Raw genomic sequence first — 23,605 nt, forward strand, 5'->3', positions numbered from 1 at the left:
TTTTGTCTCGAAACGGATAAGAGCATTGAACGCGTTGGGGTATGCCTGATATCTTGTAGAGTCTGGGATTAGCGTCGAGTCGAGTCACTCGCTTAAAGTCATGAGCGACGACGGAGATTCGCGTCTCGAGATGTTCCTGGCTGTGGTGGAGAAGCTCGAGATCGAGCTGGATGATCCTGTAGAAACGGCAGAGGAATTCCAGGATCTTGAAGAGCTTGACTTGTCCGAGAAAGGTTTAACTGAACTACCAGGAGACTTGGTACTTGCTCTACCACCCAACTTGAAGACGTTGGCGTTGGAGAAGAACGGACTCGACCAATTACCTAAAATCTTCGGGAGCGATGCCGCCTCCACGGCTGCGTGGGGACAACTTACTGAGCTTTACTTGCGTGATAACGAGCTGACAAAACTACCTCCAGCGATTGGAGAGCTGTCGAAACTTGAGAGTTTGTATCTGGAAGACAACAAGTTGACGAGTGACGGTATTCCCAACGAGATCGACCAGTTATCTAGCACTTTAGCAGGTCTTTGTCTACATCGTAACTTGCTCACGGTAACTTTTTCTAATCTTTGATAAAGGTGGTAGAAGGTCTCTATCTGACGTTGTTGCTGCTCTTGCTTTCGTCAGACGTTTCCTGTGAGTTTGTGCCAACTTGTTAAACTTGAAGAATTGTATCTCGATGACAACGCACTCGAGGCGCTACCAGAAGAATTCGGGATGTTGACAAACCTGAAAGAGCTCGACATTCTTGGCAACAAACTCACCACGTTGCCGGATTCCTTCAAGAACTTGCACAAGCTGGAAATTTTACACGCTGAGCGCAACCAGTTGGTCAAACTACCCAAGCATTTGGGTGAGCTGCAGGCGCTCCGCAAGGTCTACCTGCAGAACAACTATCTTACCAAACTGCACGCGTCTCTCGGTCGCTGCATGAAGCTCGAAGTCATCAACATTGAGGACAATAGGCTGGCGAAAGTTGCCAAGAGAATCGGTGACTTGCCCAAGCTAAAGCATCTGCTACTTGCTAACAACAATATCACCGAGTTACCGTTCAACCCTGTCGAGAAGAATCCGAGTTTGCGTCGCCTGACACTGAAGGGCAATCAACTATCTCCCGAGATTCTAGAACTTGAGAAGCAAGTGGCGATGGCAAAAGTGACAGAAGAGGAGGAGAACGAAGACTAAAGCAACGCAATTGCATAATACATGGTCATTTCTTCTCTTTCCTATGCATACAACTCGCCATATCAAGTGAAAAATGCATGTGTGTCTAGATCCGTTTTGATGGGCGACGGCAGTGGCAAAGGTGACGGTGGAGGTAACGTAGCCATGCCTGACGAGGTGCCACTTAAACCTACCGATGAGCTGCCTAACTGGTGCATGTTCATGTTGTACGCATACATTCCTCCAGGCGTCCGCTTAGCAGAACGTATCGGCGTCCGTAGAAATGTTCGAGAGTCCATACTGATCGGAGGTAACGTCGTATCTGGAGCTGTCGCGACGAGAGCGCACGATGCAGATGCTCGACTTGCCGACGGTCGATTTATGTTGCTGTAATGCAGAAGCCGTTTGCCTCCTTTTGCTGCCATCTCCTTCTGCTGACCGACCTGTACGCACTGCACCTTTTAGTTTTCAGGTAAAATATTATGTTTTCAGGAATTCTCGGTCGTACCAGGTAATTAAACGCAATGATCTGCTCCTTGAGTTGTAGTTGTAGACTGTACGCACGAAAGAACGTCGGGTTCTGTTCCTCGAGTTTCTGCCATACAACATTAGTGAAGGCTGGATCCACGTTGGCCTGTTCTTTGAGGGTGATCAAAATGTCGCTCTGTGTCAACAGCAGCACATAAGCATCCTATCCAGAGCCATTTAAAGAGAAAAAAAGCATCCTTCCTTACCTTGCTCAGATACTGCTGGAGACATCTCTCAATCAAGTTTTGCACTCTCAGAATGTCGGTCCAGGAGAAAATTGGAGGAGAAACTGGCGTCGGGGGTGGCCGTTTAGATCCAACACCTGATGAACCTGAGCCGGTATTTATCGTGATCGCTGGTTTCGCCTTGCGAGGCATAGACGCTACTCCAGCTCGCCGTGGCTGAGTAGCTTCCGAAGTTGTTGACGTTGCTGGTGTCTCCCCTTGGATCGCTTGAGACGTCTCCGAAGATTTTGTCTCGGTTTTATCTGAATCTGAAGTCGAAAGAGAGCTCGTGTCCCTACTGAGCTCCGCGATACGCGCCTCCTCCGTCTTCTTATCTTCTCCTGGCGGGGCTCTCCCATCTTCCGCCCCTTGGGAAGCCCGCCATTGATCCTCGAGCTCTTCTCGTGGTAAAGAGGAGAAGTTGAACCCGAACGCGTCATCTGTGGTTGTTGCAGCTGTGTTTGGAGCATTCGTGGCTTCTGCATTGGTATTCGACTCCGTCGGCGTCTCCATGATACTGTCGAGAGTTTCAGGCGGACGCTGCTCGTTGTTAGAATGATCCAGCGGCTTTAGCGTCACTTGTCCGTCCTCTATGACCTGGTTGCGCTCCGCCAGTTTAAGCTTAAGCTCCTGTGCCGTGGGCGTGTCTCGAGCATACAGCGACTCCATTACGGTAAAAGGTTCTGTCTTCGTGCCTTTGTCGACTCCACCGAGGGACGCGGCGAAGCGTCGTCTTTCCTCTGCGGCCAGTTGGCGTGGTCGCATATCGAGTAGTTGAACTACTTCTAGATATTTTACTAAAGGCTGGCGTGAGGTCACCGCTATCGAACGAATTTCGGTTCAAAATGTTTTTTTGCGGTTTTTTTGTGGGTTTTTTTTGTCAACGTTGCCATTTCACCATGGTCCTTCGGAACTCGTCGCAAGTGGACTAGATGACTGGCTAACCAAGCTTGGTTGTGCCTTTGGTTCTTGCCTTTCGCGTTGGGCATTTCCAATTCTTCAATCAATGGGTCGGGTACGCAAAGAAGGTGTGTGGTCTCATCAGACAAACATAGAAAAACACCACAATAGCGGAATAAACACCACAAAAACGTGTGAGCTCCTTGGATTGTGTTTCAGCACCCTAAATTGTGTTTCAGCACCCTAAATTGTGCAACAGCACTACCAATCGACGACAACCACCGATTTTTATTGACAAGCACTTTCCTTTCTAGTACAGCACGTTCCTCTCAAAGTGCTTTGCAACAACTAGCCACCTCGAAGCCGCCTTCACGTACGCCACCATGCCTACCCAGCTACCCTGGACCGTACTCGCCGACAACGTGTCTAAGAAGGATGCGGATCTCCTTCTTATGGACTTCAAAAGCTATAAAACTGAAAAGAGTGAGTTGAAGACATGTCACTGTTCTTCACAGCAGCTCCCCCACAACATGCGCCGACGCATCTTGGCGTGCAAGTCTACGTGTTGTGCTGAAGCGGCGCCACTTGGGAAGTGCCCGTGGCGGGGGAAGACGCAGACGTGTCTGCTACTCGGCGAGGTGGCTCTCATGGAGTGCTACGGGCACCTGACTGAGCTGCGCTCGCCACGCTCGGCCCCCCTCACCAGCACCATGAAGGAGGCGGTAGAGGGAATGACGGCGCAGGGGCTTAAACCCCAGCGTATCCGTAATGAGTTAGTGCGCCAGTTTCGCTTGGATGAAACCAGCGCACCATCGTTGCCAACCGTTCAGCATTTTGCGCAGCATTTCGCGCGCACGCGGCTAGGTGGCAGTGACAACTTTGACGATGTGCAAGCTCAAGTAGAACGAATGGTGTTTACGCCGGGGCAACAAGACGGTGAACCGTTCACGTTTACGTGGGAAACCAATGCTGATGGCATTCCTCAGGTCGGCTCCGGCACCGACGACGAGTCATTTATCGTTGGCTTGACGTCGGAGCGCCTGCTCCGACGAATGGACCGCGACCCCAACAGGTTTGTCTTGCATGGAGATGCAACGTTCAAGCTGAATCAAGCAGGATATCCAGTTTTCGTTGTCGGTATTTCCGATACTAGCCGGTCATTTCACCTAGTCGCGCTCTTCGTTATCTCCCAGCGCAGAATTTCCGATCTTTTACAAGTCTATGCCTCACTGCAAAAAGTGTATCAAAATGTGGTGGGTAGACCGCTGTGTGTCCGCTACGCCATGTCTGATGCCGACGATGCCCAGTACGAGGCAACGATATCTGTACTTGGGTCGGCTCAGTCAAGTGGAAGCCGAACGGACTTGAGTGCTGCAAGCCCGCATTTGGTCCCTCTCATGGGCTACTACCACGTTGTTGCCAAGGTTTTTCAGCGCTCTCGATCACTACGCCCTTCCGTCGCTGCCAAAGTACTGAAGGATGTCGGGGACATGCACTACAGTGCTAACAATGAAACGTTTTTGGCTACTAAAGAGAGGGTGCTTGCCGAATGGGATAGCAACCACGACCTGGAGGCATTTCGATCCTACTTTGTGCGGCAATGGCTTACTAGAAGATTCACGAGGTGGCAAATGTTCCATACGCCACGGGGGTTTGCTACGACGAACAACCCCGTCGAACAGTTTAACCGCACCCTCAAGCGCGTGTACACGCTGCATGCACGTCTGAAAATGGGCAGCCTCCTTATGCAGCTGAGCGCCTGCTGTCGAGCTGAAGGCATGAACCTGAAGCCGTTCAGCACGTCGGTCGCACCATCGCCATCACTGCAGCGACGAATGCGCGAGTTGAGGCGCGAGCGAAAGCTCTACGTTCCGCTCCCTCCTCGCAACAGCATGGCTTATCTGCTACAGGATGACTTTGAAGCGGGCGCTGGGGATGTCGTGCGTGTCGTATCCACGCGCTGTGAACGTGTACTTGATCCAGCTACCGGTCGCAGGAGCGAAGCCATTCTCACCACTGCTAAAATGTCTAGCTGCAATGCTCGGAAAGAGCTGGAGGGGATGCCTGCGTCTGGCTGGGCGGTCAACGTGCCGGAAAGAACCTGCGAGTGCCTTTACTTCGAGAAGTTTGCCACGTGCGTTCACCTTCTGCTCATACTTTCGAACAGAGGGATGAGCGCGTCAGGTCGACGGGAGACCCTCTACTACCGAGGGCCAAACAAGGCCCGGCGCCTCGCTGTTAATGGACAGCCTGCAGGACGACCAGCAGAGAGTAGTGCTTCTCTGGTAGTAGAATAGAGGTCAGCTTCGTTAGTTAGTTTCAACGTACAGGAAACAATGCAATGCCATTACCTTGAGGCGCAAAATTGAGCATCGTCAGCCGTAGGCGCCTCATGAGCAGCATCCAGACGGCCTCAGCTTTTCTTGCGGTGAGGGGGCAGCGGTTCTCATGGCCTCGGTGATGACAGTGGTCGTGCTCGCCCTTCAGCGGCGGTCACGCACACCTTGCTCCCAGCGCTGCTTCTGCTTCGGGAGCGAGCTCCGCCTGGTCTTGGCGGCACCCTTTCTACTGGTGGCGCTTCGTCCGGCTTTTCGTGTCCTGGCAGAAACGCGCGCCCTGCCCTTGGCGGTCCTCGTGCTTGCCCTGCTTTCCCTGCCCTCAGCGGCGCTCGTGGCGCTTGTGCTCGCCCTGCTCTCGGTGGCGCTATCCCAGCTCTCTGTGGCGTGCCCTCGGCGGCGCTCCGGTGGCGGCGTCGCCAGCGCCGTTCTAGGGCAGGGGCTGCTCTGTGGCGAGGGAGACAGACGGGCGTGGAAGGACGAGTGGTGGATGTGGTGCTGGGATTTGCTCGGTTTTGTGGTGCTGACATCAGGAAATCAGGGTGTTTATCATATTTTCTCGTCTCATCATGACTCGGCGAGTGAAGTGTAATCACTGCACTACGACCATGTCTGCGATGGTGAAACATATGCAGCGCCATATCGCAACCGTTCCGACACCCTACCCCTTTCCGACATGTTTCCGACAGTTCGGATCCGCCAATCAGATCATGACGGTGTACTCAGATTATGTACGCTTACACTAAGTACGGTCGCTTTTATAAGTACGACCATCCCAGTCAGCTTTAGAAAGGGAGTTCGAGGGCGCAAGGAAATGCTCTAAAGAGGCCTGTAGGCCGAGAAAACTCATTTTTTTTGTTTAGGGGCATTATAGGCTTCACAGCACTGTGCTCAACAGCCAGCAAATTCATGAATGAGACCCGAAGCCAGGGTGAGGGGCCACTATTAGAGGTTATTTTAAAATAATGACACTTAAGCCAAAAATATTGACATCATTGTCGTAGGCCAGTCATTTGGATTAACCTCATTCAGGTTTTTTGCTCAGCCAATAAAACAACGTCACTTATTAAACCTTGCCTAGGTTTTTTACTTAGCCAATCATGCAGCGCCACAAATTACCGACAGGGGCCTTGTGGTCTCAGTCTTCTTTTTCCAGAGCCACCCCAGCAGATCTCCCGTAGCAAAGGACCAGTCCAGAGCACAGTATGCCATTGCGCACACGAATATCGCCGGCACTGCTGGTACAGCGCTCGGATGGTAACGAGTGGGGGGTCCAATTCCCTGCTGTTGGCTTATGATGTTTGCGAAGAGTTGCAATTCATTAACATCTACTCACTTGTCTTACACATGTCCTACGAATTGAAGTATGTCTTGGGTTGATGTAGGCGCAGGATCAGCAATTTTGTTTGAGGTGAGGTGTGTACGGTACGTCGTGATACGGCCGTCTAGGGCTCCTAAGCGATGAAGTTTGCGCATCTCACGCAGTACGCTACCGCTGCCCTTTGCTCGGATCCCTTGTCCACTCAGGAAGCCGAGGACCGCCGATTCTGCACGTTGGCCGACCTCGAGAGCGCGATCCTTGTAGTTTCCGATCTCTTATGAAGCTGGAACCCGCCCTCCAGGAAAAGCTTCATGTACGCGACGATCAAGCGGTAATCTGACTTCTTTTGTCGGTCGTTAGAGCTCCAGACGCGAGGCTGCCGTGTGTACCACTCGAACCAGATCGATGACAGGTTGGTAGTCGCTTTCTTTCTGCGTTTCGCTGCAGGTGTTTGAGCTGACGAAACTTGCTCCTGTTCTGTAGTTTGGGCTGGCTCTTCGTGCGCAGGTCGCTTAAGGATGGCAGCCTCTAGCACCAGCAGGCGTGCAGACAACAGCCTATCGCTTTCGATAAGCTCATTAATGACAGTAGCGTGATGACACTCCGTTCGATTGCAGCCGTTCTTTTCAGTGTCCTTCCTTTGTTGAGCAGGTTTGGAGGCGACATGGCTCAGCGCGACCGACCACGCCAGCAAGTCGGTGTGGGAGATGTCAGCTGCTTCCAAGCATTCTTCCACTCGAACAACGAACAAGCTCCTGGGTTCGAGAGTCTTCACTTCCGGGAAATGCCTAATTAGGTAGGCGGTAAGGACCCCAATTACCTTGCGACTCACGTTTAGCTTGTTGTTCTTCAGCCCTACACAGGAAGCGAACAGCAACTCCTGCAACCGGGTCATGCGCTCCTGAGCCCCATGGTCGAGAATGGCAACATCAAGAATCATCGGTGCCTCGTCCGCAGCCCACCCGCTCAAGACCCGTGCTACTTTACGGTCCTCGCGTGGCGTGTTGAATACGTAGGCGAATCCTTTGTTGGTGCGCGTCATGTCCCATGACCCACGATCAAAGATCCACTGTGCAGCCAGCCGCTCGTCCCCGTTTGCATGCTGCGCCCCGCCCCGCCTGAAGGAGTGCGAGGTCAAGTTAGCTGAGGCTCCTGCCGGCTCCGACACCCGCTTCAGGAACCGGTCACATACGCTTGAACCCCGTCGTCACGCGAGCTTGGTTGGTCGCTGAAGGGTTGGCTGCAGCGGAGCTCGGGACGCTTCGCAGTCTGGCAGCCGCCGGGTCAGTCATCCCTGCTGCAGGAAGCTGCGAAGAGGTGGCAGCATTGACCGAAGGTACTCGTAGTACATCGAGAAGGGGTGCTGCTGCATCAAGTGATGGTGCAGACGGTGTCACAAGAGAAGGAAGCTGGCTTAGCAGGGACACACAAGGCGACTCCTGCATCACCAAGGCTACTGCGAGCGTGTACTCGGTGGCGTCGTTCTATGGTGATGGTTTACGAACGCGGGATGCGGCGCAGCGCGAGACAAGCTGGCGGAAGAGGTGGAACAGGAGACGCGCAGTGCCATTTCTGAGGCCGTGGCGGTGTAGATGAACATGACGCTGGTGGGCGTGGCTATCGTAGCGACGACCAAGGCCATGAAGGCGGCGTTCGAGACTGTGGAAGATGCCGAGGTGAAGGCAGTGGAGGTGGACTGTCAAGTAAATGTACTAGAAATACCCGGCGCAGGCTTGTTGCCCGTACTGGTGCGTTGGTCGTACACATCACGTTGGTTAGCGTGGCCTTCTTCTGCTGCTTGGTGACTGGTGGTCCTGACCACGCAACAAGACTGCGTCACACCCAGGCGTCTAGAATCACAATGAGAGGTTAGCAAAGACGCTATTTTAATAAAAAAATGCAGTACATGTTCATGTGTATCTAAGCTTACTTCTGTTTCAATAGTTTTTGTTGAGGCATGTTTTTTTTATCATTTTCCTAAACACGTACTTTAATACTTGCTTCTTCGAAATAGGAATCCTACTGGAGGACCTTGTTGTCGGAATGACAAGAATATTTCAAAAATACTTTTTATATTGAGTATTCGTATCCAGCCATAAATATTTTGGCTGGGCTTCCGACAAATATTTGTCGGAAGCTGTCGGAATAAAAGACCTACCCGCATGAGATGCCATTGGCCAAAAGATAAAAATGAAGATATTCAATTGGCGTAAAATTGACAACCCCTAACCCGACCACAATCCTACCTAACTATCTGTCGGAAAATTACCGATTATCAGCGTTACTAGCGGGGTGATGCCCGTCTCCTTGGCCATTCACAGTCCCATTCTCAGTGTTTCATCGTGGCCAATTCGCCACCAAGCCAGATGTGGCTGCGGTGACTATAGATAGGTTGTTTTTTTATACATAAAAAAAGAACATATTAGACCGATTTTTTTGCTTATTTTTGCCGTCATGTTTTTTTTTGGGTAATACTCGTTGTTACCCCTGCTTGCGTTTCTGCTCCATCTCCAGCGCTGCTGCACCCAGTCTCAGCTCTTTAATCGTCGTCTACGTTGGGGAAGAGAAATGTTGTCGTCATTCTCTTATATAGATCGCAAAGCTTGAGCTCCTTCTGACTGACGCTCCAAATCCTCCACCAAAACGTTGTCTTCAAGTAGCATGCGCCCCCACCCACGCGATATCTTCTCGCAGCTGATGATATGGATGAATATACACGTTTCCCATCATAATCCTGCTTATTTCCAATCTCTAAGTCTACCTAAGAACTCCAAAAATGAATACTTTCGTTGGAATCCATAATTTTGGAGCATCAGAAAGCTAAAAAAATTCGAGTGATGGCCTTCTACTTTAGCTAATTAGTTTAAAGAAGCTCTATATGTATGTTGACACTCGAGAACATAATTTATTTATACCACAGACTTGCTGCACTCTATTTTTGGATATTTGGAGGCATATTGACTCCATGATTCGGTTGCCACGAGTTGAAATGGACGATCATTCCGATGTGAAATTGCTGCGTGAGGAAGAAGCAACCGAGATCGAATCTCTTCCGTATTCAGAGACAGCTATGGATTTCCCACTCAGTATCACCATTCCACCGACAAGTGATGATGTTTTACGTGCGAGTTGCAGTGGAGCGTACGAGGACGACGACCAAATCAGTAGCAACGGCAGTACAACCCCATCCATATCAATTCCAGCTTCAGTTGGGTCGTCACCGATGGCTACATCTCGATCTCTAGGTTCACGAAGCTCATTTGGTGATTTCCCCAGCAACTCAAGCTCCTTTTCATTATCCAGCGACCAGGAGCTCATAAACTTAGCATGCATTTCTCTCAGACAAGCACCAATTGAAGTTCAAGCGTTGAATCTCAGCACTAACACCAGAAAGCCCCGCCGTCCACTAAAAAGTCTGAAAGCGCTATCCGTATTGACGAATCTCGTTCAGCTGGACTTGTCTGGTAATGCTATTGAACGCTTGGACGGATTGCATGTGCTCACTAATTTGCAGAGGCTGGCGATTCCACGCAATCATCTCAAGACGTTGTCAGCTCCACTATTTACTCTCAAAGGACTAACCCACTTGGATCTGTCGGGAAATTTCATCGCGCATTTACCTCTCGGGTTTTCAGGTTTGACGACGCTGGAAGTGCTGAATCTTTCAGGAAACAATTTGGGTACACTGCGGGAAGTGGATGTACTAGCCCCACTTGCCAACTTGCTCTCGTGCAGCCTCGCAGCCAACCCATTTTGCCGTCTACCTACCTATCGAGACTACGCCATTTGCAAGATCCGATCGTTGGAGCGTCTAGATGATGTTGAAATATCACGAATCGCTCGTGACAGAGCAGCAAAGCGATTCGGTAGCGCTATGTTTTCGCAAGACGCGTGTCTTCTTGAAGCAGGGCGAGCTCATGAAGACGAACAGAATCGCTTACTCGAGGCTCAAAGTGCGTTAGAAGCGGAGAATCTTCGATTGAAAGGCGAGCTACAAGTCAAGTCAAAGCTGCTACAGAACAAATCTCGAGCATGGTCCAGCGCTACGGAGCAATTGTTGCAGCTACAACAAGAAGTGGCTATGCTTAATCTCGATCGGAGGCGTTCAGTATCGCCTCCTAAGAGGGATATTAGTGACGCCGAGCACATAGCTATGGCGATTGCAGCACGCCATAAAATAAGCTACTCGACTCAGCGACCACAGTCTGCTCCTCGTATTTCGTCACCCGAACGCAGCGTCGAAAAACGACGTGGGTCTTTTTCCGATCGCGACACTCAGCTCGATTTAAGCCCAGAGACAGAAGGCACTGGAGAATGCAATGTCGAATCACGAGACGCAGCGTGTATGCCCATGTCTCCGAATGCTCATGACGCATTGAAGCACAGCAACAGCATAATGTTCGTGGATGCCTCCTGCTCTCCGCTTCGAGTGATCCCATCAGCAGGTATCGCTAGGGAACAGCACGAAGATAGTTTTGATGCTGAAAACGACGCAGATGAGGATGAAAGTGAAGAGCGACAGGAAGAATATGAAGATATCACGTCGCCGCCTCGGACACCGATAACTCGGCCCGCCACTCCATCAACAATTCGGCAACTACATAAAAGTGCCCAAAGTCTTGATCAAGTTCGGAATGCATTGTTGGAGATAAATCCAAGTAACGACAACTCGCCACGAAGAGCTGGTCTGACATCGACATCTTCAAGCTTAAGAGACGAGGAATCGTCTGGGAATGGCTCTCTCTCAGCATGTTTCCCGACTTTTGAAGACGACACGGCTTGCCCAGCATACGAGGATACCCATTCTCCAGCTCTACACGTGCGTTCCTCGTCTGCCACCCCTCTTAACAACAGAGGAAGGCACTTGATCATCCAAACTGCCCCCAACGCATACTCTTCTGGTAGTCATTCCCTTCCACCGTCTCCGTCAAAGTCTCCATCCAAAATGAGAGAATGGTATCGCAAGCAGAAGGAAATGAGACTAATGACACCACCGCCTTCCCCACCAAGAAAGAACTCTTCTCCTCCGTACAAACCTCGTCGGCCGGCAGTGGAGGCCTCCCCACTAGCCTCCTTCGTGGATAAAGATGTTCTGGCCCGGCAGATTCAAGCTCTGCAATCGTGCAAGCAATCTTTGCTAAGCGAGATCCGGAACGAGGAACATCTATTGCATGTACTTAAGCAAGAGAGTGCTCACTACGCAGACCAAATCGACTGTCTAAGTGTCAACATCCAGGCGTGTCTGGAGGGCGATCCCAGTGCTATTCGCTTCTCCTTCTCTCCATCAGGTTCACCTCGAAGTAAAAGCAAAAAGCTTCGAGACGAAGCTACTGGACGTGCTCGACTAGAGATCTTGCGAAACAAACTTCGGTTTGCTGAGGATAAGGAGAAGGAGATCGAGACCACAATGGTGCGTATGACCAAGCGAGTACTGCAGTCTGACCTGCATCCTGTAGAAGGGAGAGACAAAAAGTTTAGTCCAGCGGAGCCATCAAGACTCGCTGACATGCCGTTCGATAAGGAGATTTTCGCGCTCACTCACAAATTGCAGCTGGTGATCGTGGAGAAGGAGGAGATCCACATGCAAATGAGTCAGCTAATGGCTCAACTACGGGGTCAAACCACTGCAGAGCTGGATCTGGGTGAGGACGAACATGGAGGCAGCTTTAAGCAAGCGCAGTCGCTAGCAAAGAGTCGACAAATGGCGGACGAGCTACGTACTCGACATCGCGAGGTAACCGATCGAATTGAACTCAAAGAGCGGCGGATTTCGACTTTACTAGAAGAACTGAAAGAAGTCGAGGCCGAGCTCAGACATATCAGCTCATTGAACGTGTCTTCAGCGCTTAGTCCGCTCTTTCAGCGCGAGCGTACAGCTAGTCTCGAATTTCTGCATGCTATGCGCCCTCGACAAGGAAGCGAAGATATACCAAACACCGTCGGTTTAACGGGGAATATTGTCAAGGATAGCGTCAAAACGCCGTCTACATCCTCACCAACTGACGATCATTTAACGTCACCATCGTATGAATTTGCAACGGAGCATGGCCAACTACCAACGAACTTGCACTTTAAAGAGCTGCTCAATCCGGAGATGCTTGAAGAGATCAAAGCCGATATTTACGAGACGTTGTCACAGAAACTCGCGAGTTCAGCCGGGAGCTGTATAGATGAGGTTTCTACAAATGGAAGTCCCAATGACTTGCATCAAGCGATTGCCGCTGCCCTGGACACTCGTCTTCAAGTTGGGGGTAATACGGGAGGTACTCAACCGATCGAAGGCGTAGATGGTCAGGCTAACTATCCAGTGGAACTTTCACAACCAAATTGTGTTCATGATGAAGAAATTCTGCCGAACGAAGTCGTCGTTAATACTCCTGTTGATGAGGTTTCATGCGATGACTTTGATGAGTTTGCGTCTGTGGATTTATATTATGCCCGGAAGTACGTGATGGCGAAAGATCGAGTCTCGACTTTCATCGAGAGCGCCAGTAGCGATGCAAGCGTGGCAGATGTGACGAGTGCCCAGCGCATACTCAAGATGTGTGAACGTCTGGAAACTGCAGAAGCGAAGAGCAAACATGACCCCGTTAGCAAGATCGAAGTGGATCGACACGGAAATAGTCGAGGCTCACTGAAAATCGTGCTCCAGGCCGGCAGGGATCTCCCCACTGCGCATTTGAGAACGAAAAACCTCGATCCGTACGTGTGCCTGGAAGTGGTCTATCCTGCCCACGCTTTATCGCCTTCTTTAAACTCCAATACTGTGGTCGGGAGAGTTCTTCGTAGCCAGACGAAGAAGAAGAGCATATACCCTGTGTGGGACGAAGAGTTCGAGATCGCTCCGATCCTGTCCTTGAACGGTTATCTCCTCGTTCGTGTGCTGAACGACCGCAGACTTAGTCGAGAACAGCTCGTAGGAGAAGCTCGCATTCCACTGTACACTTTGCTGCATCAGAAGCGCATTGTGGAGTGGTTCTCACTTGGTCTCAATGTCCCTCCAGCATCAACAGGGTCTGCCCCACCAGGGAGAGTGGTATCTAAGATCTGTGGTGGTGCTGTCAGACTTCAGCTCCAGTTATATTTTTCAAGTGTCGAGAGATACAAACACGTTGTGGATGAATTGGTGACGCGATATCTGAATGATCACGACCATTTGCCTTCGTTTATTGACGCGGTTGGCCACTACAAGAATGGAGCAGACTCATCTCTTCTAGACGAGCAGCCGGAACACCACAATGATGAGTCACCTTTGACGACAACCGATGGCGCTGAGTCGATGAAATTTGAACAACGGCGGCAACAGGACGTCGAATCTCATTTTCCTTTTGACGAGCTCGTGACTTCGTTGCCCTCACCACCCACGCAAAGTTCTCCTGCGTATAACTCCAGCATCCAGTCGACAACGGACAACCGAATAGACAACAACACTCAAGGATTATCGAGCCAGCTATCGCCAGAGCGACGAAAGTCTCTGTGGGAGACTAGAACCTCCGCAGCTAATGGCATTTCAGCTGCGGCGACAGCAGACGATAAGAAACCATATTTTGGGTTTTTTACGCCTACGACAGAGTGGAAAAAGCAACTCCCAGCTTCTTTGTCAATGTCAAGTGGAGCTCCACGCCGAAGCCAAACACCTACTGCGCAATCCAAGAGGATAAAGAGCGCCGGTGCATTGCGACGGCGGAGTGTTGAAACGCCAGAGTGCTTCGACAAGTACAGTCCATATCATCCCGGATTCAAGAGCACAGACGTGCTGGATGAATGCAACAATGAAGTTGGAGGAATAAAAAACGACCGCAGCGCAGTTCGACCCGCGGAGGTGAATCGCAAGACTGACTTAAGTATCTTTAAAAGTCCCAGCTTGACTCGACGCCCGCCAAGCTCCGGCTTCCCTGAACGCTATATCGGTCTGGACAACCAAACTTGCGAACGACTCAAGCGAATCTTTGGGCGAATGGATAGCACACCAAGCAGCAAGACCCTAGACATTTTATAATTGAGCTTGTCGAGCATGTTGAAAGATTGAAATTGCAGTAAAATCTTTTTTTTTTAATTTTTTAAAACAAATATAACTTTCTCAAAATGATATTCACAGAGTGGCGACACAATGTAGCGCCCTTTTCTAAAATATGACGTCTTTTTTGTCACTCTTCATTTCTAACAGCGAAGAGCATGAGCTTGTTACGGCCTGAGACGCTTCAGGTCGTGGCACAGAGCCTCGGCCTGGACGATATTAGCGACGAATGTGTGTGTGAACTTCTGCCAGAGGTGGAGCTGCGTGTGCGCCAGGTGGTTCAGGACGCGCTCAAGTTCCAGCGACACTCGCGGCGGCCGCAACTGGACCCCACACACGTCAATCAGGCCCTGCAGGCGCGGAACCTGGAGGTTAGTACAGTAAAGAACGTCAGCAAAGGCATGATCTACCCACTAACCTGAATCGCTCTATTTCCTAAAGAGCCTGTACGGCTTTTCAGCTCCTGGTAACGTCAAGTACAAGCCTTGTGAGGATAATGAGACGCTATACTTCGCAGAGGAGGAAGAGCTGGAGCTGAACGAGCTGCTGAACGCCCCGCTGGGCCAGATCCCGCTGCAACCTGTTCTTAACGTCCATTGGCTGGCAGTTGATGGCGTGCAGCCGCTAATACCCGAGAACGCGTCGGTGGAGGACGATTCGACATGCCACACGTCCATTAAGGACGAAGCCTTCGTCAGTAATGTGGACAGGAAACCCAGAGTCAAGCACGTGCTGACTGAAGAGATGCAACTTTACTATACCAAGGTCACAGAGGCGGTTAAAAGCGACGACTTCGAGCTACAACGTGCGGCGCTTACGAGTCTCGCACAGGACCCAGGCATTCATCAGCTGCTGCCCTACTTTTCACGCTTCATTTACGAGGAAGTGAAGCACAGCAACCACGACCTGTCGCTGCTCTTCTCGCTCATGCGAGCGTGTCGCTGTCTGCTTGTAAACCAGAGTCTGCACGTGGAGCTCTATGTACGCTATCCTTATTGAGAGGGATCATAGAGTATTGAGCTAATCCGTTGCGCTTTGATTTATTCCAGCTACACCAATTGATTCCTGCCATTTTGACGTGTGTGCTCGGCACGCAGCTATGTGAGAACCCTGCAGATGATCATTGGGCGCTGCGCAAGTACGCCGCCAAGTTGGTGGCTCAGATCTGCGAGCGGTACGGCGAAAAGTACGCCAACATTCAGGCACGCGTGTCCAAGACATACCATAAGGCAATCACAGACCCTACGTGTCCATTCTCAACGCAGTATGGTGCCCTTCACGGTGAGCTTTTGGGTTTTATTGCGAGCAATACTTTTGGAAAAGAACTGTATCCTTATCTGCTGCTATGTTTTACCGACTAGGGATGCTCTTCTTGGGTCCACTCGTCATGGAGAGTTTGCTCTTCCCCCACCTGGAGAAATACTACCGACGACTGGAGCCTGCACTATCATCGTCGAACCCCAATCTTGTTCAAAGACTTGAGGCGCAGAACTGCCTCGGTATCCTCGTCGTAAGTAAATATGTTGATGGTTAGTTATTGTGAATTCTAACGTCGTGGTTTGTTTGTGGTATTGTAGCACGCATCCGGGAGTTATTTTTCAATGTCCAAGTCAATGGACCGCAGTGCTTCGTCGTCGTTATCGTCGTCTGCAATGGGTGATATTGTGACTCTGCTGTTCGAAGCGTTTGGCGAGAGCCTCTTACCTTACATTCGACCGGAACAGAACGATAGTATGCTCAATATGTGCCTCTAGACTCGTCACCAAGTCGGTGAGTAACAAGGAGAAATGGATGCTTCAGTGTTGACAATGTCACGAGACATGGGTATGTGAATTATGCTGCTTAGGCATGTTAAGCGTCAATTTTTTGTGTTAGGAAGTTATCATAGCGTTGGCGAAGCTGGTCAGGCGTCTTAGTTGGAGTACACCTTGTGCACACGGCATACCTGAGCTGGGGTGCCTGCCGAAGGTGAACTTGTGGTGGGGGTTGCTGTTGCTGGAGCTGACGTCGGCGCTGCAGTTGGAAGAGCAGTCACCAAATTGGGATAACTGGACGCCTTGATCTGCCTATTCCACGTGTAAAAGCCGAAGTATTTCTCCAGCTCGATCCCCATGGTGTTGTCATCAGGTCGACGATCAAAGAACATGAACCAGAAAACCTCCTGACCGCCACTCACAGGACTCCAGTTCAAGAAGGCCTTGTAGAAGGAGATGGAATTAGCGAGGCTCGGCACATTGTTAGGTGCGAAAGAAGGCGGCGCTCCTGCTGTGGGGAAGCCAATCTCTGTGAGACGGACTTTGTCGGACGGGTAGATGCTCAGCATGTTGTTCCAGGCTCCATTGAGCATCGCCAATGGGTTACTGGCCGTGTAGGAGGCGTCGAAGAACGGGTAGATATTCACACCCAAGATATCGCAACCAGCAGCTAGTGCCAGCATTGCAGAGCGCGTACTAGTCGCTGTCCACTCGTTGTGTCGCTGTACTGTGCCAATGTTTACTGTCCGTCCAGTCTCGCTTCGAATTCGTGCACGCAGAGCAGTGATGCGGTTTAACACTTGGTCAGGGGAGTACGGTCCAGCAGGATAGATATTCTCGTTGCCAACTAGGATCGCCTTGACTGTATTCGGGTAGTTCTTTACAGCCGCGATGGCAGCGTTCACTTGGTCATTGTACCAGCTCTCGTCGGTCATGAAGACACCGAGATAAAGCTGGACGCCGTGTTTCGCAGCATAAGGCGCGACGGCATACCCGTAGAAGGAGGAGTAATAGGTGCGTACAACCTTGACGTAGTTTTTCATGATGCTGAAGTCGGTGTCCATGGCCGAATCGAGGCCCGCTGCACTACCCCCGTAGAACGGATACTCCGGATTGTGGAAAGGGGAGTAGCATACTCCCTGTACAATGGGGGCGGCCTCTTCTACGCGGTCTGGTGGGAGCACCGTGTTAGTGTAAGGTCTCAATTCATCACCTTTGAAGCCTTCGAGGTTCAGAGCGGCAGTTCTCGAAACTAGCAACAATAACACTGACACTCCAGTAAGCATGATACGGTGATTCCATAGCTGCATCGTTGGCAGGTTTTTAAAAGACGCAGCACACGAAAGATTGAATAATGGCCAGCACATGGAGGACCTGGATAAGTGGAGAATGAAGCGGTTACTATTATGCGATGCTATTCTTTTTGAACTGTTAGAATATTCGTAGAAGTGGTTTCCTATTCGGAGTAGAGCAGCTCAAGCGACTGGATTTGTGTGGGATCATCGAAGTGCCGTTTCCAGCTCTGCAGCGTGCGTGTCCGGTTGACGTTGTAGGTCCATTCGAGCACTCGTGCACGTCGCTCGAAACCGGGAAGACCGTAAGCTCTGCCTAGACCAATACCGCCACCATAGCATAGCTGAACTCCTTGACGAAAGTAGCAGTACTCGTTGACATGATCATGGCCTACGAATGTTGCCTTGACGTCCCCCATCTCAACGAGAGCGGAAAACAGACCACTGTTCACCTCAGCACTAGCGACAACTTCTTTCTCATCGCCGTTTCGGTTTAATGGCGAGGCCATCGCGTATTCTGGAACTGGGATGTGGTAGAACATGACTGCCGGCACACCACCGGCAGCTCCTTCTGGAGCGTGAGACTTGTCGGTAGAACGATATCTGGGACTCCTTAATCCAGTCGTAGTCGGAAGCATCGTTGATCAAAGGGTACGCTGTAGTGTCAATGGTAACATGCGAGTCCATGAAGTACATACGGAACACTGTGGAACCCTGTTCACCCCAGGGACCCGTAGTAGGCGCTACGACGTTGACTTCGTAGTTACCAACACCGCCAATGTCTCGAGGTCCATACTTCACATGCGAATACTGCTTTCCTTCTACCAACAAATCCAGCATTTCTTTCCGTGACAGTCCTCCTTCTGCGTCGTGGTTACCAAACACTGCAGCCCACGGAACTCCCCCTACGCTCGACACGCGCAGAGAAGACATTCATTGCGAAGGCGTGCATCGAAGTGTCCAAATTCGTCTGGACGTTGTCACCTGTGAACACTACGAAGTCTGGTTGCTCAATGTCCAGAAGTTCGTCGAGGAACGCAACCGTAAGCGCCTCGCGACATTTATTGTACAAGGGATCGTTGTCTTTGCCAGCAGTTACCGAGCTCGTTGAGTTGCTTTCTTCTCTCAATTCTTGAGCGATAATCGAAGCTGCAGCTAATAAACTGGTACGAATGTTACGAGGAGCGTGTAGTCAGGGTTTCCCGTGAGATGCATGTCTGCAATTTGGAGCACCTTGAAAGATAGCGTCTGGCTAGAGTTCAAAGCAATCGCTTCCACTGACGATGACACCTCATTATCGCTGCTCGACGTGTTCATAACGAAAGGCTCGTAATTTCTCGTCTTGACAAAAGTTTGCACAGTTCCGGTGAACTCGTTTCCAACGACGTCCCCATTCGCCAGGAACTGTTGACGAGATGTTAAAATGTGCACTTTCAGCTTCCGAGGTTACGTACAGTGCCAGCTCAGCTACAAAGAATGAAGTTGCCTCGCTTGACACTGAAGTATTGGAGCTGCTATTGCCAAAGTCAACGATGTCCCATGCAGCGCACAGTTTAATTTGGTCACTTGTGATTTCCGTGCTGTTAGCACTGTCTGCCACTACACAGGACTCGGTTGGAAGAACCACACTAAGGTCTGTCAAGACAGAGAATGAACCAGTTGCATTGGTGAGAGGACGTTGAACGCAGATGATAACATCGCTGGAGTTGCTGTTGGCCGCTGCACCTTCAGAAGACTTGAGCACGAATCCTGGAGTTTCCCATTGTCCTTGCGGTTCCAGTTCATCACAAGCGGAGTAAACGGTATCAGTAGACACACCGGTCAAAACTTGAAGCGCTACGATAGAGCGAACCGGGTAACGAGCGCTCACACGCTGGAAGCGCTTGATTCCGTCTTGAGGTCAGCCGGCCAAGTGATCCATCCGGGTGTGTCATGGTTGTAAAAAGACTCGGTCGTTGTCATAATGTCCACCACATACTGCTCGGTACCAAAGGCTGCACTCGCCAAGAGGAACTCCCCGCATACAAATAAGTTGGAGCTAGGATTCACGATCATCTGCATATTAGACGGACAGCTCTCGGCTTCCGATACAACCACAACACGTCGCATCACCGATATCGCTTCCAGATCGAGCTGCTCTAACGTCTTCATTGGTGGTGACTTCACACACAGGAACGAGATGGTACTAACGCTGTCAGTCGAAGCCGTCCATTCTACACCCGTAGGGATCGACTCAAGCTTCAAGCAGGAATCCTTGGCATCGTTGTCTGACGTCGCACTCACCAATGTCACATTACTCAGACCAACGTGAGACGGAGCCAAGAAGCTGGTTACCCTAATTGTGGTGCTGTCATTGGAGGAATTGTCCTCGTTTACCAACACGATAACATGCTACCACCACAGCCGCAGCGATGAGCGCTTTGGTGCAGTTGGTCGTGGAGCGAACTCCCCTTTTCTGTTTATAATCGTACTGCGTGGAGAGCATTGCACCGCGCAAAGAGTGAGGTGAGCTCTGAGACCGCGGAGCGTGGAAGCTTGTCAGCGCTGGAGATGGCGGTAGATCCGTTGTGTGACTGTTGTCTGCACCGTTGGGCAATTCTGAAGTACGATTGCTGCAGATTGATTGTCAATTTTGCGATGCTAAGGACTTAAGACAAAGAATTTACAGTCGATGAATGCGGAACAAGGTGAGTTGCGATATGCCGTGAATATCCTTCAACAACTAAAGCGGCTTAAACTCCGAAAACTAATAGCAGAAACAGTATGTAAATCGAATCAAGAGCAAAATCCAAACATGCTTCATGGAACAAACATTTGCTGCCATGCCCACCGCTTCAAATTTGGGCATCGGTGGTGTGTGGTAACGTCCTTGACTTATCTCTAAAACCGTTTCAGAGTCTGTATAGCGTTTAGTACGTGGGGTGAAAGGATGACCCTCAACCCGAAACGCCAAATTCTTGGTTCTCCACGGCAAATGTATTTTCATCCGAATCCGGTATCACTGGTTATGAGTTTTTTCATCTTCTTTTGAAAGCGAGATGGATACACTATTAATACATCCTACATGCAGCTATTATAATCTACCTTATTAATATACCCAGCACCTTGACATCAAAGGACAAAAAAGAACGAAAAGATAGCGCCTTGGCTTGGTATTATAACAATACCGGCACCATCATTCACATGGCCCCCCTTCCATGGACATAAAGCGAGAATGAACACTCAATTATGTCACTAATAACAAATCATTTCAGTATTTTGTCCATTAATCTAGGACAAAAATCACATTATAATTTGTCAGGTGTGGAAACTCACAAACGAAGTCTCAGTAAGAGGATTGAAATCCTCTTGGATGCCTCTTCACGTCACCCACGAACACGATGACGAAGGAGAACGAGCGAGACAACGGACAGCGAGCAAGAAAGCAGAGAGTATCAACGAACAGGAGGAGGGCGACGAAGTGAGGCAGCTGGGAGTGATCTCCCGAGACTCCAGTAAACCTGTACGAGCAACCGGCGGACGATCTTTTGGGTGGTGTACCCAGAGAAAGTTCCTGCACTGCGGTCTTTTCGGTAGAAGTCGTGGTTGCTGGATGAAGGGGTGGAGAAATGTCGCATGCATGAAGATCAAGGCGAGCGATTGGCAGTTCCAGATTTGCGGCGCAGCAGGCAAGTGCTCGCGCAGACGCAGAAGAAGAAGGTGCCGGTATTGGTGCCTGTAGGAGATAAGTAATAACAAGTCAGTCGTTAGTGAGGCACGAGACGGGATAAGTAGGGTGAAAATCGGAGTGTGACAGAGAGACGGGTATAAGCAGCCCCGTAGGGTCGTCGGTATCAGCAGCCCGGAACGTCGTGAAGTTTCCCCAAAAGAATAGGTAGTGGAGTTAGCCCCTGGTGTTAAAGCCCCTGGGATAACGATCGAGCGGCTTGGCATAGATCTCCGAGGAACACCACTAGTTGCCAGACCAAGGAACTCAGAAGTTGCTGCAGTGCGCGTGTTAAGTTAGTGTAGGTGCGTGTGTAGAGCGGCGACTTCTGTGGCCACCGGACACTGTCACTTGGCCGAGGGCAAGACCAGCGGTGGCAGCAACGCGACATACGGAAACCGTTGAGTATCTCACTAAGTGATTGACGCCACATAAGAGTGACTCAGTGTCTCGATGAGCTACGACCTGGTAGCCGATTACACGAAACTTACTTGGTGGTCATACAGGGGCCTTCTATTGAAGCTTGGCCCTGTGGCACGAGCCCTAGCCACGCAGAGAGAAAGGGTTAAGGCAGAGAGAGAGTGAGGACGGAGTGAGAGTGAGGACGGAGTGAGAGTGATTGGACGACGAACGAAACGGTAGTAAACGAACGAGCACCGAAGCCACTCGGTAACTTTAATACCAGACGAGAAGTTAAGGAGACACCGCGGTGACAATGCCAGCGCGAGCGGCACGAGCGCCTACGAAGAGAACGAGTCTCCGGACCCTCAGCATGACGACGCGAAGCTCAACGACGCCACCTGTGGTACCCAACAAGAGTCGTCAACCCCGGACGCGCATACGACTCAGCACTGGTGACGGCAGCGGCGGGACTGACGAGGTGGCTTTCAGCAGCAACGTCGCGATAGCACCTGTTGGAGATGGTGGCGCAGACGGCAGCAGTGAAGATGACGACGATGTGTTCGACGATGGCAACGGCCAAGGAGGTGGCCAGGGCAACGGAGAAAAAAACGACGGCGGAAGTAACGGAGGAAGCGACGGCGGGCAACCGGGCGATGACGAGACGCACACAGCAGGGGCGGCAGCAGCAAACCGGGGTCAAGATGACGACGACCTGGCGTCGATGGACTGGTGGGATGCACTCACCTCAGGCCAGCAGAGATCCATGATGCGACGCTTTATGGGTCGACCAGCTGCGCCGGCACCCGCGCAACCGACGCAACAACCCATTCTGACACAAGCACCGACGACGGACGCTCCACGGCGTCACAAGATGAAGAGGCTGCACACTGAGGATTTCAGCGGTAAGTCCAGTGAGTCGGTCGAGGCTTGTCTGGCAACGATTCCTCAGGAGGTAGAGCGACAAGGTGGACTGAGGGGCGACTCGTGGACGGCAGAAGAGCTGTACTACGGCGCGACCGCACACATGAAGCATGTAGCAATCAAGTGGTTAATAACTCTTTCGGACACCATGCGACCACAGGACCACAACCTGAGTTAACTGGTACGACAGATACGGAAGAAGTACGGCAGCCGTGACAATATGTTCAGAATTCGGCAACGACTAGCGGCGCGAGTCCAGCAGCCGGGTGAGCGACTCAGCGACTACGCTACCAGCTTGACGAATATCGGCTTCGGCAAACGCATCCCAGCCGAGTCCTACGTGGAGGACTTCATAAACGGAATCAATAACGAGACGACGGCGACGCAAGTGAGGGCATACGAACCTGAGACGCTGGACGAGGCCGTGCAGTTCGCGGAGTACAATTGTGGCGAGTACGGAGAGGGCTTCAAGGTGACCGACTGGCGCGTGGCAAAGAGGCGCTACCGGGAACACCGCGAGTACGGAGAGGACGAAGACGCGTCTCCGCCGAAGAAGAAATCCACGAATGAGGCGGCCGAACCATTGGACTGGAAATAGCTGGGCTTAGGGCTCGGAGGAGAACAGCCACCCACTTTTGACACGGATGGCAAGATCGTTAGTAGATTGGCGAAAACTGCTAAGAATGACCCTCTCTCATTGGCTGCCCTTCAGGCATTACAGTTGGTCTCTGCCGGGTTAGGGAAGGAGAATACCAAGACAGCGGCGAACAAAGCAAAGACAGCGCTGGCGTTGGAAGTCATACCGGAAAAAAATGCGGCGGCGAGCAATCAGCCACTGCGGCAGTCGCAGCAGAACGGAGGAACGGGCAGCAACGGATGGCGGAACCAGGGCAACAACGGCAACTATGGCAATGGCAACTATGGCGGCGGCGGTTTCAACGGTAGTGGCAGCAGCAGCTGACGAGGGTTTAGCAGTAACCGCGGTTTTGGCGGTGGACGTGAGTTTGGCGGAGGCCGAGGAGGAGGCTCGAACCTAGCT

The 23,605-nt window shown here is 51.1% G+C and overlaps 6 protein-coding genes across 6 annotated transcripts; 3 read left to right on the top strand and 3 right to left on the bottom strand.

The window, feature by feature from the left end:
* Positions 1-100: 100 nt before the first annotated feature.
* Positions 101-1,186, top strand: PITG_03974 (uncharacterized protein; the record flags this gene model as incomplete). The annotated part of the gene is made up of 2 exons (XM_002906958.1): positions 101-553; positions 629-1,186. 2 exons carry the CDS (start codon positions 101-103, stop codon positions 1,184-1,186), a joined length of 1,011 nt encoding a protein of 336 aa, XP_002907004.1.
* Positions 1,187-1,544: 358 nt separating this feature from the next.
* Positions 1,545-2,705, bottom strand: PITG_03975 (uncharacterized protein; the record flags this gene model as incomplete). Its single annotated transcript, XM_002906959.1, has 2 exons — positions 1,545-1,760; positions 1,900-2,705. 2 exons carry the CDS (start codon positions 2,584-2,586, stop codon positions 1,545-1,547), a joined length of 903 nt encoding a protein of 300 aa, XP_002907005.1.
* Positions 2,706-9,697: 6,992 nt separating this feature from the next.
* Positions 9,698-14,473, top strand: PITG_03977 (uncharacterized protein; the record flags this gene model as incomplete). The annotated part of the gene is made up of 4 exons (XM_002906960.1): positions 9,698-12,412; positions 12,518-12,737; positions 12,837-13,844; positions 13,896-14,473. 4 exons carry the CDS (start codon positions 9,698-9,700, stop codon positions 14,471-14,473), a joined length of 4,521 nt encoding a protein of 1,506 aa, XP_002907006.1.
* A 176-nt stretch (positions 14,474-14,649) lies between these two features.
* Positions 14,650-16,245, top strand: PITG_03978 (transcription initiation factor TFIID subunit 6, putative; the record flags this gene model as incomplete). The annotated part of the gene is made up of 5 exons (XM_002906961.1): positions 14,650-14,862; positions 14,933-15,472; positions 15,541-15,772; positions 15,853-16,001; positions 16,069-16,245. The coding sequence occupies 5 exons, from the start codon at positions 14,650-14,652 to the stop codon at positions 16,243-16,245; spliced, it is 1,311 nt and encodes a 436-aa protein (XP_002907007.1).
* Positions 16,246-16,403: 158 nt separating this feature from the next.
* Positions 16,404-17,555, bottom strand: PITG_03979 (uncharacterized protein; the record flags this gene model as incomplete). Its single annotated transcript, XM_002906962.1, has 1 exon — positions 16,404-17,555. One exon carries the CDS (start codon positions 17,553-17,555, stop codon positions 16,404-16,406), a length of 1,152 nt encoding a protein of 383 aa, XP_002907008.1.
* Positions 17,556-17,701: 146 nt separating this feature from the next.
* PITG_03980 (uncharacterized protein) lies at positions 17,702-19,598 on the bottom strand (the record flags this gene model as incomplete). The annotated part of the gene is made up of 6 exons (XM_002906963.1): positions 17,702-18,140; positions 18,193-18,397; positions 18,456-18,700; positions 18,828-18,840; positions 18,921-19,402; positions 19,486-19,598. The coding sequence occupies 6 exons, from the start codon at positions 19,596-19,598 to the stop codon at positions 17,702-17,704; spliced, it is 1,497 nt and encodes a 498-aa protein (XP_002907009.1).
* Positions 19,599-23,605: the final 4,007 nt, after the last annotated feature.

This window comes from Phytophthora infestans, genomic scaffold (assembly GCF_000142945.1).
Source record: "Phytophthora infestans T30-4 supercont1.4 genomic scaffold, whole genome shotgun sequence".
Lineage (NCBI taxonomy): Eukaryota > Oomycota > Peronosporomycetes > Peronosporales > Peronosporaceae > Phytophthora > Phytophthora infestans.